Consider the following 15,379-nt stretch of genomic DNA (forward strand, 5'->3'; position numbering starts at 1 on the left):
TATTGAATGTTGAATATTCTGTCAGAAGTATTATTCATTGATAATGATCATGTATCTATTGCGATATTTAATTTATTGTCGTCTGCATATGGTATAAATGGAGCTAAAGGAAGCATGTCGCTTTTAAATTAAATTAACCTTAAGGAACTTAATCTGTCGTCTTTGTTCACTTAGATTTATAGTTGAGAAAATCTGAACTGTTTGGAAAAACTTTTGGTTTAGAAGGATGAAGAAAAAAAGCAGCATGGTAAAAAAAAAAGATAAATCAAGGTATATTTTTGGAGTTGCTTCCTGTCAGTTGATGTTTTTTCACTTTGTCAGGCTGTGGAGCGTGAACAGGTGGACGGCATCCAGCCGAAGCTGCAGCACGTCAACGCCGTTGGTCAAGGCCTGATCCAGAGCGCCGCCAAGCACACCGACACGCAGGCGCTGGAGCACGACCTGGAGACCACCAACCTGCGCTGGAACTCGCTCAACAAACGGGTACGGCGCCGACAAACAAAAAAAAACAGAGTTAAACCCCTCAGCTTAACAAAAACCAGGCTGGTTTATTTAACTGCAATATGAACTTTGCTTCCTGAGTTTTTAATCTAATTTAATGTATTAACTTTAATATATTACAAATTAAATAGAATGGAAAAGGTTTCACCAAATCTGTTGTGAATAAAAACCTTTTAAAATGATTAAATTAGTTAAAATAAGAAGCACTTAGGAGCCTTAAACTTACATTAAACAATCAAAAACTATTACTTGATGCAATTTCAGTTGATTTATTATTTTTGGCAAAGTCTTAGGAAATAAAAAGTACAAAATGTAAAAGTAAAAAATTTTATCCTAAAATTGAAATATCAGTTCAGCTATTTTTATACATCACAGCCTTTCTCCATCTTGTAACATTCATCATTCAAGTTAAAGTTATTAAAGTAAATACTCACAAAAATATCTGTCTGTCGCTCCAATGATGCACCTTCATATTTAAGTTTCTGTATATTTTTCACATTTGCACAAAAATTTTTTTTCAAATTTTCTTTTTTTTTTTTTTTTTTTTGATTGAGTTCATGGTATTGAAAATAAATGTTTATCATCCCGTGCATATCTGCTTTGTTTGAATCATCCATCCATCCATCCATCCATCCATTTTCTTACACCCTTGCCCCCGGCGGGGTTGGGAGGTGCTGGTTCCTCTCCGGCTAACGTTCCGGGCGACAGGCGGGGTCTCTGGACAGGTCGCCAGTCTGTCGCAGTGTTTGAATAATAATAAGTGTTTTTATCTTTTCTTTTTTGGCCTCAGGTTGCAGAACGTATCGCCCAGCTGCAAGAGGCCCTGTTGCATTGTGGGAAGTTTCAGGACGCGCTGGAGCCTCTGCTCAGCTGGCTGAGCGACACAGAGGAGCTGGTAGCCAATCAGAGGCCTCCTTCTGCTGAATACCGCGTCGTAAAGGCTCAGATCCAGGAGCAAAAGGTAAAATAAGTCAATAAACTTACAAAAAATCTGTGTTTTTATTACATTATATCTATTTTTCTGTATAGATCATTATAAAAACAACAATGTCTGCCAGTCCAGAGACGCACTTTTCCTTGTTAAGCCTCACATATTTCCTGTGTTTGTGCTCATGAGAGCCAGTTACAGATCAATCATGTTTGTTTACCTCTGTGACGTAAAGCGTTTCGCCGTTCAGACAGGAGAGAGAGAGTAAACAGAGAGCGCAGCTGCTGGCAGGAAACCAAACTCAGGCTGTTTGAATACAGCAACGTTGGCGATTTAAAGCTCTGAGAATCTGTTTGTTTATGTGGAAGAAGATATGAGCTGTTTTCAGGCGGCACAACAAAAAATGTTTAGTTTAATGAGACAAAGGAAGAAATTATAGTACATTTGAAATAAGACAAAGCTAACTAACACATAACTTTTCAGCAACATGTATGAGCTTATTTTAAGTCAATAATTGTTTAATATTAATTAAAAATATACTTTTGTTCCATTGGCAGATAATTTCACTTATGACAAGACATTTTTTACATGTTACAACTGAAATAAAGTTTTGTGTTTTTGCAGTGTAAAACAGAAGTATTAGTTTTTAAGTTTGATTTATTATTGGAAAAGAAACATTGATCCAGACATATTTAAGCTGCTTATAATCTCATCCGTTAACCAAATCAACAGCAAATATGTTTCATTGTTGCCAAGTTTTATGGTGTTTGGATCAAAGTTTAAGTATCAGCTGCCAGCAGAGAGAAATCTGGTTTAGTGTCCTGTGTGCAGGGATTGTTAGAAACCTGTAGGTGGGAGTCTCACCTTCTCAAAACGGATTTCAGGTTTAAAATGTTCTCACTTCCTGTTCTGCAGCTGCTGCAGAGACTGTTAGACGACCGCAGGCCGACCGTGGAGATGATCCGTGCGGAAGGCGCCAGGATCGCCGCCACGGCGGATTCTCAGGACCGGGAGAAGATCCAGGTCCAGCTGCAGAGTCTGTCGGAGCGATGGTCGGACCTGCTGGACAAGGCCAGCGGCAGGTAAACCCCCCCACCGCACCGAGCAGATCCGGTTCCACCAGAACATTTGATCCGGTTGTTTTCAGTCACTCATCACTACAGAATCTTATTTAGTCCTGGGAAAGAGAGAGCAGATATTTCCACAGCAGTTTACAGAATTAGTTAGGGCTGAAATGATTAGTAGGATTAATTGTGATTATCAAAAAATTGTCAGTTGATTTAGTAATTGATTAATTAACTGGAGTATGAAGGCTATGAATTATTCTGTAACTGATCAAGCGTACTCTGAAGGAATGTTATGCTGTTATAATTTAGGTAATAAAATGTCCAACCTCCTATTTAAAAATGACAATGAATTATTTATATGTATCTTCTGATGTATTTCTAAAATTGCATATAAAAGACTTAAGTATTTAAACAAAAACTCTGCTGAATGTGCTAATTTTTTATTGGATTAATCGATTAATCGTACAGATAGTTGAAAACAGCCCTGGATGCACGTCGACATCCTCATATCTCCTGCTTATATCCTGTTATGTTCTTCTGTTATGGAAAAATGTTTGGTTGCTGTGGTGCAAATGTAATTTATATTTGTGAAACCACAATAAAGAGAGTCATCAGAAATCTCAATCTCATTTCACAATGATGCTTTGCACCATGGTGGAAAGTATGAAACATGATTAAACCGTCTGCTGCAAGCTTTTCTTCGCGCTCACAAACTCATACACACAAGATAATATTTTAGCTGTTAGCAAAACTGGTTTGTGTCTGACAAATCTGTTTAGAAGAAGCTTTAGATAGACTTGTATCTAATAAAAACTTCATGAATATTTAATAAAATGGGCTTTCATGACAAATAAGCCTGCAAAAGCAATAAAATACGAATAAAACTCCCAATTTTCTGTCCCGTCTCAGGCAGCGGCAGCTGGAGGAGCTGCAGGTTCTGGCTCTGCAGTTCCACGAAGCGCTGGAGCCGCTGGGAGAATGGCTGAGCACCACCGAGAGACGCCTGAGCTCCGCCGAGCCCATGGGAACCCAAACGGCCAAGATCACCCAGCAGATCGTCAAGCACAAGGTACCGTCTGCCGACGGAACCGGCGCCGGTTCAGAAACCTGAAGACAAGAGACTTACTTATTAGATTAGGGAGAAGAACCAACAAACGGTCATGTCTGCCTTCATAGAGAATTAATACAAATGTAAATGGATTAATTGGATTAATTGTGATTAATCGATTATCAAAATTGTCAACTAATTTAGTAATCAGTTATCTGAAAACTCGAAAAAGGCCATTTACTGAACAAAACAACATATTCAGAGCCGTAGTTCAGCCAAAACTTTACAAAAATTAAACACATTTTCCACTTAAGTCTGTAAATTTGTTTTAGTCAAAACTCCTGAAGTGGCAGTGTGACTCCACCCAGTTCAGATTTAGTAAATTACTGCTACGGTATTTCATTTTACGCAATAAAATGTTTTTCTTATTTAAAAAATTAATTGAATTATTTGTATATTTTAATGTATTTCTAAAGTAGTATGGAAAAGGCTTAGGTGGTTAAGTGAAGAATCTGTTGAGTGTTACATTTTTTTATCCGATTAATCAAATACTAAAATAATTGTTAGTTGCAGTCCTAAAAGTAGTGAATAGAAAACACAACATTTTTATCCAAAAAAAATAACTTGAAAAGGATAAAAAAAACACTTCCAACATCCATGTTGTTTCAGTTTATCATCTTTTAATGTTTGTGTTGTTATTTATAATTTCTCATCTGCATGGTCTTACTTTGTGTTTTCATCCATCTGTTTTCTGTTGTTTTTATTTTCCTTTCTCATTTCTGCTCATATAAAACACACACACACACACACACACACACACACACACACACACACACACACACTTCCCAGGCGCTCCAGGAGGACGTTTCCTCCAGAGAGGCTGAGGTTGACCACCTCGAGTCCCTCAGCCAGTCTCTGTTCCCGCTCAGCTGCTCGGCCGATCGTGATTGGCTGCGTGAGCGCTTGGGGGCGGTGCGGTCGGGTCACTCCGAGCTCGCCCATTGGTGCGCCGGGCGGGCGGCGCTGCTGGATCAGGCGCTGGCCAACGCGCGGCTGTTTGGTGAGGAGGAGGTGGAGGTGCTGAACTGGCTGGCGGAGGTGGCTCAGAGACTGGGTCAGGTCTCGGTGCAGAGCTACCAGCCCCAGCTGCTGGCCGAGCAGCACAAACACACACTGGTACGACCCCAACACTGAAAAAACTTAAATCTCACCAAGTATTTTTGGTCTAGTTGCTGGTACAAATTCCCTAGTATAGTTGAAATATGACAAAACCAACCTACTAATTTCTGTTCCTTAATATTGATGAAAAAGTAAATAAAAAAGCTAAATAATTTGCCATTGGAACAAGACATTTTAAGCTAAAGTTTATTTACAGAATGAATTAGGTTAATATTACTGAGCATGTTAGCATAATCTAACATAATGACAGCATTTAAGCTAATGTTAGCTTTCCAGCTTTTTTTCTCAAAAGCTAAATTAGACTTATTACTGGCTTAAGACAACATAATAACAATAGCATTTAAGCTAGCATTAGGTTTGTAGCTAACTGACTTGAAAACCAAAATTAGCTTTAGATTTAGTGTTAGCCATCATGGTAGTGTATAGCTAACATAATAAAGATAGAATTTAAGCTAACTTTTATTTTTTTAATTTTATTTCTCAATAACTAAAATTTATTTACTGAATGGATTAGGTTAATGTTACTCACGTAGCATGTTAGTGTGAGCCAACGTAATGATCGCATTTAAGCTAACATGAGCTTTTTAGCTAATTTTGACCTAAAAACGAAATGTCTTGCTCAACTGTCAGATTATTTTACCTATAATTAGGACTTTTCCACCAATATTAAGGAATTATTGGCTCCTATATCGTGCCAAAAAGTTAATCTTAGGTTAGTTTGGTCTTATTTACAGTGTACTAATATTTTTGAACTAGAAGCTAAACCAAAATGATTTTGTAAGATTTTATGTTTTTGAAGTGAAGGAAATAAAAAGCAGCTTTTGGCTTTTTTTTCCTTTTCTTTATTTTAGAGAAACAGCAGAACTATAAAACATAAATGAAGCTGTTTTCTGTTGTTTTTCTTCTTCAGGCTCTTAATGAAGAAATCCTGAGCAGGAAGAAAACTGTGGATCAGGCCATCAAAAACGGACAAGCTTTACTCAAGCAGACCACAGGTGAGCTGCTTTTCAGTGTCCTGGATTTTCCACAGGATTCATACAGATTCTTAAAATCCTGAAAAAGGCTTGAATTTTAACTGATCATTTTCTAGGTTTGGAAAGTGCTTGATTTCTGTATGACGTCCTTGAAAGTGATTATTAATATTTTAGTTAAACTTGTCCCTGTAAAATAGAAGTAGAATGTAAAATATCATCATAAAACATTAGCAACAATAATAAATGTCAGGAAATAATGAATTGAAACCGACATTTAGTTCATTTGTATTGTTTTTATGTAATTGTGGAAAACTTGCCTTGAAAACTCTTGAAAAGTGCTTGAATTTCACTGGTTCCATGACGGGATGCTCTGCGTTTTCCTCCCAGGTGAGGAAGTGCTGCTGATCCAGGAGAAGCTGGACGGGATCAAGTCCCGTTACGCCGAGATGACGGCCGGCAGCAGCAAGGCGCTCCGCACGCTGGAGCAGGCCCTGCAGCTGTCCACGCGCTTCGCCGCGGCCCACGATGACCTCAACCAATGGCTGGACGGCGTGGAGGCGGAGCTTAGCAACGTGGAGCCTGATGCCTCACCTGCCTACCAGGAGAGACAGAAGGTGGGGGAGTTGCGTCGTTTGTTTTTATTGAAACAAAAACAATCCTCTTCGTGAGACTATCTGAGGAAAACAGGGTCTTCAGTAAGAGGCTTCTTCAAATTCACTGTGATACAGACTGCTACAGGAGATCTACGATAATGTTTGAATTAATATGTGTTACACCATTTAATTTTCCTTTGGGATTCTTAAAGTATTTTTGAATTTGAAAGTTTGTGGTCGCTGTTCAGCTGTAAACGTTTATTTTTAAAGCCGATTTCAGACTTTATTTAGAGGCATAAAGGTCAGTTTACACACGTTTAATCACAGATTTAAAAGTCATTCATATTTGCTTTAATGAGTCGTTTCTTTCTGTCTGTAACGGTTCCAGCATCAGCCCACCCACAGCTGAGTTTCCATAGAAATGCTCTTTATTCTTGGACCTCAGCAACATTTTTTGAAAGGATTTCTGTTTATGTAATCTGTTTCCTGTCTCCAGGTTTTGCCTGTTTGAGATGATATTTTCATGATGTGACATTTAAAATGTTTTTAGAAAGATAAATGAGACGCATTCAGCTTCATGTTGCTGTGTTTTATTTTTGGTTTTTTTGCTGCAGGAGCTGAAGAAAGTGTCGGCTGAGAAGCGCCTGGTTCTGGACACGGTGAACGAGGTGGGCAACGCCCTGCTGGATCTGGTGCCGTGGCGCGCCCGCGAAGGCCTGGACCGGCTTGTCGCCGACGCCAACCAGCGGTACCGACACGCCGATGAAACCATCACTCAGCGTGTGCAGCTGGTGCAAGCTGCCATCCAGAGGTCGCAGCAGGTACTGCAGGAAGCATCCAGTTATTGAGAAATCTGTTTTTGTTAATGTTTTTTAATCAGTGTTAATTATGGATGCAATTAAATTTAGTTCCAACCAGAGGAGTTGGACTGTTGGAGTAGTGATACTCTAACTTGAGTATAATTTTTGGGTAATGCTCTGACTTCATTAATCGATAACTGAACCCTTTGGCTCAGTATGAAGAGGCGGTGGATGCAGAGCTGGCCTGGGTCGGGGAGACGGAGCGGAAGTTGGCGTCTCTGGGCCCGCTGAGTCTGGAGCCGGACGTGACCGTGGCTCAGCTGCAGGTGCAGAGGGCCTTCAACATCGACATCATCCGACACAAAGACACCGTCGACCAACTGCTCAGCGTCCGAGACGAAGTGCTGGAAGCCTGCAGCGACGCCCAGAAGGACGCTCTGATGGTGCGTCGCCAGCCTCTCATTATAGAGATAAGCATTAATCAATTCATCGCAGGAGTAATTAACATGAGCTCCATAATTTAAAGTGTGATCATTAATATTTTCTGAAGAGTAACTTTATTTACAGAAACTTTAATAATCTACTTATTTATGGTTTTGATTGTATGGTTTTTATTTTGTTTTTATTCATTGTTTTTTGTTCTGTTTTACTTTGGATATTTAAAATCCAGTTGCAGTGCAGCGTGTTCTGTAAAATCGTCGAGTTTATTAGTATTTGACAGGCATTTAGGGCTGAAGCAATTAATCATATTAATCATGATTAGTCTGTTAGTGATATAATCAGCTAATTTAGTAATTGGTTAACTTTTAATTGGAGTATACAGACTCAAAAAAGGCCATTTGCTGAAAATACCCAACATTTTCAGAGCAGTAATTAAACCAAAACTCTACAAAACGTAAACATTAAGAATTAAGAAAAAAAGCACTTCTGTGTCTGTAAATATATTTTACCCAAAACTCCTCAAGTGTTTTATTTTCTTCTTAAGTATTTATCTATTTACATCTTTTAATGTATTTTTAATGTGGTATAGAAAAGGATTAAGTAGTTTAATGAAAAATTAGAGGAATGTGGCAAATTTTTAATTGATTGTCCAACAATATATTCTATTCTATTCTCCAACAGAATATTCTATTAATGATAACGTAATTATTATGCCATTATCATTATATTAGTTGAAAATGGTCTCAAAATGACATTATTATTGTTTATTGCTATAATTTCTGTCATCGTCCAGCAGTATTTGTTATGACAGCGTCGCTGGAGATGAAGATTACCTGTAATAAATGAGCCAGTGTGTGATGTCACGCGTTAACTCCTCCCTCAGGTGAAGACGGATTCTCTGAGCTCGCGTTACGACACGGTGAGCCAGAGCCACAGCGAGCGGTTCTCGGCTCTGGAGCAGGCTCAGGTTCTGGTGGCTCGGTTCTGGGAGACCTACGAGGAACTGGAGCCGTGGCTGGGCGAGACCGAAGCCCTCATCACTCAGCTTCCGCCTCCAGCGATCGACACGGACGCTCTGCGGCTGCAGCAGGACCAGATGAGGGTAGGACATGTTGAACAATTTTATTTTGTTTTTTTATCTTCTTTTATTTGGAAAATACACAAACAATGAAGAAACGTAATTTATTTTTCCAGTTGTTAAAAAAAGGATTTGATCTAAATGGTGTGGTGGTCGTGTGGAATCTATATCGCAGGGTGTTGAGAAGAAATGGGACAAAGATGAACAATCTTCATCACGGATGAAGTTATATAAATTATTGACAACGTTTTGCTTTTCCCAGACCACTTTTATTTCTCAAAGACTCAAAGCTCTTTACTGCCCCCTTGTGGGTAAATAAGGAAAAGACGAATCACTTCTTTGAGTCGAGGTTTTTAAAGTGTACATCAATGTCTGAGTCGTCTCAATGTTTTAATTGTGTTGTCTAATTTGCAGAGTTAATTTTTTCTGGATATAATTCTGCAGGTCAGATTTTATTCTCACTGTGAAGGATTTTTCTCTGCAGTTGCTCAGGGAGTCGATCGCAGAGCACAAACCTCACATCGACAAGCTGCTGAAGATCGGGCCGCAGCTGGCCGAGCTCAGCCTCCAGGAGGGGGCGACGGTGACGCAGCGCTACACCGAGGCAGAGAGGCGCTACCTGGCCATCAAAGAGGAGGTCAAAGATCGCGCCGGAGCGCTGGACGAGGCAGTGTCCCAGTCTGCACAGGTACGGATATGTCCGTCCTCCAGCTGCAGGATTCCCTCATGTCTCCATTTACTAAAAATAAACGTGTTAAATGAGTTAAAGGACATCGTTATTAAACAGCATGAAGTTTCTGGTTGTTTTTAAATGTTTTAAAATGTTTTTGTGGTTTTTCTCGAAACTAACGAGGATTTATTGCATCGTGTTTATAGGAAGGGGGTCATGGAAACTCCAACATAAACTTGTTCCTCTTGGTTTGCGTCTCTAATCAAAAATGCAAACAAAAACTAACAAAGGGTTCCTTCACAGTCTGGAAACTAAAACCCTGCATTTCAGTGTTTTCCAGATCTGGAGAAAACAGAAAAGTTTTTATTTTTATTTTGGATATTTAAAAACTTTATGCCATTTCTGATTGTCAACATAGAAAAAATAGGAGTTTCTCAAAATAAGTTTCTTCATCAAGCTCATTCGTCTGTCTGTCCATCCATCTGTCCATCCAACCATCCATCCATCCATCATTCCATCCATCCATCCATCCATCTATCCATCCGTCCATCCATTTTTCCATCCGTCCATCCATCATTCCATCCATCCATCCATCCATTTTTCCATCCATCCATCCATCCATCCATTTTTCCATCCATCCATCCATCCATCTATCCATCCGTCCATCCATTTTTCCATCCGTCCATCCATCATTCCATCCATCCATCCATCCATCCATCTATCCATCCGTCCATCCATTTTTCCATCCGTCCATCCATCATTCCATCCATCCATCCATCCATCCATCCATCCATCCATCCATCCATCCATTTCTCCACATTCTTTTGTTTTTGCAGGTTGAACATTTCAAACCTGTAGAAAAATTTACTGTAAAAAATTGTTGAAAACATGTAAGAACTCTGTAAAAAAAAAACATTTAATAGGTAATGTTTCTCCAGAAACTACAAAATACAATTTTACCTTTTTATCTGAAACAGATATTTAATTTCCTTATGAGGGGAAATTATCCATTTACAGAAACAGATCTGTTGGGGGATAAATACATCTTTTTGTTTTTATCTGAGCTCATCCTCAGGTCCTGTGATAATCTGTGCTATAGTAGCTTGTTTAGCTAGCAGTCAATGGTTTATGGTTGTTTTTGCATCATTTCTAATGTAGCTCCAGTCTAATTTCTCTTCTCCTGAGGCACCATTGTATCAGCGCTGTTGCTGCTGTTTGTTCTGCAACTGAAAGCATGACTGACTGAACTCACCGTGTTGTTTCTCCACCCTCCACCCCTCTTTTAAACCACTCCATGTCTCCTCCACCCACACTTCTCCCTCCATCTCTGTCTCCTCCCTCCTCTCCACATTCATCCTTCTCACCCTAATCCACCCTAATCCCACCCGCCCCTCGTTCATTGTGGGATGTTGCTGTGTGTGTTGTTGCCCCTCACCTCCATTTTCTCCATGGTCACTGCTCACTGCAATCACCCAGCTGGTAGAGGTAAGACATCAAGCCTCCACTCGGATAGAAAGTAGCTCCAATCTGCTCAGTTTCAGCTCTGTGACGTCGACGCTGAAACAAAAACTAAAAGAAAATCTTCCTAAAGTACAGGAATGTCTGAAAAATAAGAATGTTTTGAAAGTTCAATATTTTCTGTCCTTCATTTCAGAAAGAGAAACATAAATATTATATAGATTTTAAAGCTGAAATGATTAATCACGATTAATTGATTAGTAAAAATAATCATTAACTAATTTAGTAATTGATTCATCGCTACCTTGTGTATACAGAATCCAAAAAAGAAAATTTACTGTAAAAGCAATAAATTCAGAGCTGTAATTAAGTTTACGCAGAAATCCTCATGTGACAGTTTTATCTTCACCTGGTTCAAATGATATAAAACAAAAATCTCAGTTTTATTTATTACTCTGTTGATCCATAAGACCAGATCAGCCCTACTGAAAGATTTTCACATGATGATTGAAATATTCTTCTTAGCTGCAGATTCATCCATTGCTACAAATGATCAATTGTTTTCTAATTGAATGCAATGTTTCTGCAAATATTTCATTTATTTAATTTAAAAAAAATAACTGAATTGTTTTAGTTTTATGCATTTCTTATAAGATATTAAAAAGGCTTAAATTAAGGGGTTTAATGAAATATCTGCAGAATATTACATTTTTAAAACCCAATAATTGATTAATCGTCACGATAACTGATTAATCAATTACTGAAATAATCGGTATTTTCAGGTTTTCATTTTATGTGAACCAGAATAATTGAAATTACAAGAAATAAATGCTTGAAATATTTCACTCTGTTTCACTTTCTGCTGTGGGGAAAAAATATAAAACTTTTTCACAACATGAAATTTGTTTTTCCAATCAGTCTTGTTGTAGCAGAAATGTTTCCCTGAGTTTTACTTTGTAATTATGTATTTTTTTTACATTCCTGAAAAAAAAAAATCAAGACTTAATGGTTTGTTTTGTGTAAAATATTCCCTCCAGTCTGTTTAGTCCCTTTCCCCTGTTCTGTAGAGTTTAGCTTTGAAATGTTTAAAGTGACATATTGAGATATTTTTATTTAAAGGAACAGTGATTCCCAACCTCTTGTTTTAGCTGCACATGTATTGTTAAAAATCCACTTTCTGAATAAGTGATGATGGATAAAACAAACATTTCAACTGCAAAGCATTGGCAGCATTTTAAAGAGTTTGAATTAAATTAATATTCTGTGCAAAAATGTTCTCAAAGTGGGAGAAACAAGCAGATTTCCACATGCACCACAGTTCAGGAATATTACATGTGTGAACACCAAAAACATCAGTCAATAAATAAGTGCAATATTGCTGCCTCCATAATAAATAAGCAGGAAAATAGGAGTTTAAGTTAGAGTTTAACCTTCTAAAATAAATATAAAAAACTATATATGCATATTTATTAGAAGTAAATCTGTTGATTCCTATTCTTATATATTTATATTAAAAATGTAATAAAAAATAAGGATAAAAGAATAATGAATTCAAATGTCCTAATTTAAAAATAAATGAATTTTAAAAAATGTCGTCTTTGCAAAGTAGAACCAAAATTCCTTGTTTGTTTTCAAAAACTCTGATTCTGAAAGTTTTTTCTCAAAAAAGAAAGAAAAATGGCAGCATGACTTTATCTCGGCCCAAACTGGGTCATGAACAGGACGATGATCCTTAACAGCAGTAGATCTAGAAGAACAAAGGTATTTCAATGGTCTAGTCAAAGTCCAGACATCAATCTGATTGAAATGCTGTGGTAGGACTTTCAACCAAATATCTGTAACCCTGAAATAATCGGAGCAACGTTGGAAAGAAGAAACTTCCTGCAAGTTACTGCCAGCTTGTATTAGTTTTTATCACGATTAAATAACCTGAATAGAAAATAAATCCTGATTTTAGTATTTCTCTTAAGGTTTGCCTGCTGTAGGTTTATCAGAGCTTCTGTTGAATGAACAGGCAAAACTAATTTAATTTAAGTTGCAAACATTTATTGAAGAAAGAAATAGATAAATTCATGAATGGATATCATGTAATTACATTTAAACAAAGTGTGGCGCCGCTGAAGGAATGAGCGAGTGACAGACTTGTTGAAGTTAATTAAACATCTGCAATTACTACTTCTCTTTTTCTCTTCCTGCACTTTCAAAAGCCTTGAATTAGAGAGTTAGGAAGAGGAGTGTAACCTTTTAATGGGGTTAAAAAGTTGGGAATCACTGTTTCCTTAATGATCCTCCTGCATTCATATCTCAATATTTCAACATGTTACTCAGATTCCAATCCTCTTCATAATCCTCCTCTTCGTTTCTCTCCCCTCAGTTCCACGACAAGATGGATCCTCTGCTGGAGACTCTGGAGGCGGCGGTGCAGAGGCTCCGGCAGCCTCCGCCGGTCGCCGCCGAGGTGGAGAAGATCCGGGAGCAGCTGGCGGAGCACCGCGCTCAGGGGCTGGAGCTGGACAAGCTGCTGCCCAGCTTCTCCGCCCTCTGCTCCCGCGGGGAGGAGCTCATCAGCCGGGCGGCACACGACGACCCGGCGGCTCAGGGTGAGACGCCGCGATGCATCTGTCCGGCGTTACATAAAGCTCAGGAAATTAGCGCTGAAGCAATTAATCGTGACCAACCAACTAATATAGTCCACTAATTTAGTAATCGATCAATCATTAATCAAAAAAAGGCAATTTACTGAAGAGCAATGTAGTAATTAAGCCAAAACTGTACAAAAAATATACATTTTGCATTAAAAATGACAAAAAACTTTCTCTGTAAAGATGTTCTACCCAAAACTTCTCTAATAGCAGTTTTTAGCTTCACTTTGTCCAAATTAGCACCTTGAGAGCAGATCTGTCTTATGCTGAGTAATAATAAGTGGTTCGATGAGAAATATGTGTTATATTCCATTTTTTATGCATTTAATCCTCAGAACAGTCAATTAATCATCAGAATAATAGTTAGTTGCAGCCCTAGGGGAAGTAAAACTTGTCTTCTTCTTCCCTCCTGCAGCCGTTCGCTCTCGGCTCCTGCGTTTGCGCTCCCTTTGGGACGAGATCCGGCAGCGAGCCGAGGAGAGAGAGAGCAAGCTGAACGACGTCCTGGACCTCGCCGGGAAGTTCTGGGCCGACGTGGCGGCTCTACTGAGCACGCTCAGAGACTCCCAGGACATCGTGAGGGAGCTGGAGGACCCCGGGGTGGACCCGTCGCTCATCAAGCAGCAGATCGAAGCAGCTGAGGTTCAGAGGATGATCCTAGCAGGACTAGACTCTCTGCAGAGTCGCACTGTATTTGTCGAAGCTTAAAATCCTTGTGTTTGCCAGGCCATCAAGGCGGAGACGGACGGCCTGAGGGAGGAGCTGGAGTTCGTCCGGACGCTCGGGGCTGACCTCATCTTCGCCTGCGGAGAAACTGAGAAACCTGAAGTCAAGAAAACCATCGATGAGGTGAGAAAACTGGAAAGAAAATATTATCTTCCTCATTTCGCCCGGACCAATCAGAAGCTGTTAGGTTGTGATTTAAACAGAAACATTCTAATACCTTGATTAGGAAAAGAAAAATTAACAATTTAATTGAAAGAAAAAATAATAATTGAAAAAGAACTTAACATTTAAAAAAGATTAACAGTATAAACAATAATAGAAATGGATAAATTATTAAATCAATTTAAACAAAAAGAATGTTGGTGTAAAAACACTGAAAAATGTGGATATTTTGATTATGAGGAGAAAAATCTGTGTTCCGGTGAAACGGCATTTTTAAAATATATTTCTGCCAGAAATATTACTGAGTTTTCAGTGTTAATTATCATCGTTAAGATGCAGTTATAGATCCTTTAGTTAATTACATCCCATTATCTGGCAGCTCATTGTGTCTGGTTGCCTTTTTGTGTCGGTTCAGATTTGCTCCACAAACGGGAGAGAATATTTGCAGATTGATTTCACTACGAACAAACAGATTCTCCACATCCTGTCTGTGTTCCTGCCAGATGAATGCTGCCTGGGAGAGTCTGAACCGAACATGGAGGGAGAGGATGGAGCGGCTGGAGGAGGCCATGACCGCCTCAGTTCAGTACCAGGACGCCCTGCAGGTCCGCTCAGGGTCGCTATGGTTACGCTGCAGTCCTCAGATTCAGAGCTTATGTTTTACTGCATTTATTTGTGCCTGCAGTCCATGTTCGACTACCTGGACAACGCCGTGATCAAGCTGTGCGACATGTCGACCGTAGGAACTGATCTGGGAACAGTCAAACAGCAGATAGAGGAGCTCAAGGTTCGTACGGTTTCCTCCTGATCAGTACCGCAAAAGGTTTGTATCGTAAATCTGACCCGGTTGTTTATCGGTCACCGCCCCCGAGCAGCATTACAAGGTGGACGTCTACCAGCAGCAGATCGACATGGAGAAGCTCTGCCACCAGGGGGAGCTGCTGCTGAAGAAAGTGTCGGACCAGACCGACCGGGACATGATCCAGGAGCCGCTGACAGAACTGCGACACCTCTGGGAGAATCTGGGAGATAAAATCACCAAAAGACAGGTAATAAGGACGGAAACAACGCAGTTTGATGGATTTCTAGTAACAGATAAGGCAGCAAATAGA

General features: G+C 39.3%; 1 protein-coding gene across 18 annotated transcripts in view; it reads left to right on the plus strand.

Moving 5' to 3' along the window:
• Positions 1-15,379, plus strand: part of macf1a (microtubule actin crosslinking factor 1a) — a 212,946-nt gene that overhangs the window by 173,306 nt on the left and 24,261 nt on the right. For 13 of the 18 annotated variants that reach the window (XM_032580101.1, XM_032580102.1, XM_032580103.1 and 10 more), the window contains 18 exons: positions 322-483; positions 1,292-1,462; positions 2,345-2,511; positions 3,406-3,565; positions 4,394-4,720; positions 5,634-5,718; positions 6,085-6,311; positions 6,905-7,111; positions 7,306-7,533; positions 8,415-8,633; positions 9,094-9,297; positions 10,756-10,764; positions 13,112-13,337; positions 13,795-14,021; positions 14,106-14,228; positions 14,771-14,872; positions 14,953-15,054; positions 15,143-15,316. In XM_032580101.1, the coding sequence (XP_032435992.1) occupies positions 322-483; positions 1,292-1,462; positions 2,345-2,511; positions 3,406-3,565; positions 4,394-4,720; positions 5,634-5,718; positions 6,085-6,311; positions 6,905-7,111; positions 7,306-7,533; positions 8,415-8,633; positions 9,094-9,297; positions 10,756-10,764; positions 13,112-13,337; positions 13,795-14,021; positions 14,106-14,228; positions 14,771-14,872; positions 14,953-15,054; positions 15,143-15,316 (3,120 nt within the window). The remainder of the gene's footprint in view (positions 1-321; positions 484-1,291; positions 1,463-2,344; positions 2,512-3,405; positions 3,566-4,393; positions 4,721-5,633; positions 5,719-6,084; positions 6,312-6,904; positions 7,112-7,305; positions 7,534-8,414; positions 8,634-9,093; positions 9,298-10,755; positions 10,765-13,111; positions 13,338-13,794; positions 14,022-14,105; positions 14,229-14,770; positions 14,873-14,952; positions 15,055-15,142; positions 15,317-15,379) is intronic. The other 5 variants (XM_032580097.1, XM_032580099.1, XM_032580098.1 and 2 more) reach the window with 3 other exon arrangements.

Source organism: Xiphophorus hellerii, chromosome 13 (assembly GCF_003331165.1).
Source record: "Xiphophorus hellerii strain 12219 chromosome 13, Xiphophorus_hellerii-4.1, whole genome shotgun sequence".
In the NCBI taxonomy this organism is placed as follows: domain Eukaryota; kingdom Metazoa; phylum Chordata; class Actinopteri; order Cyprinodontiformes; family Poeciliidae; genus Xiphophorus; species Xiphophorus hellerii.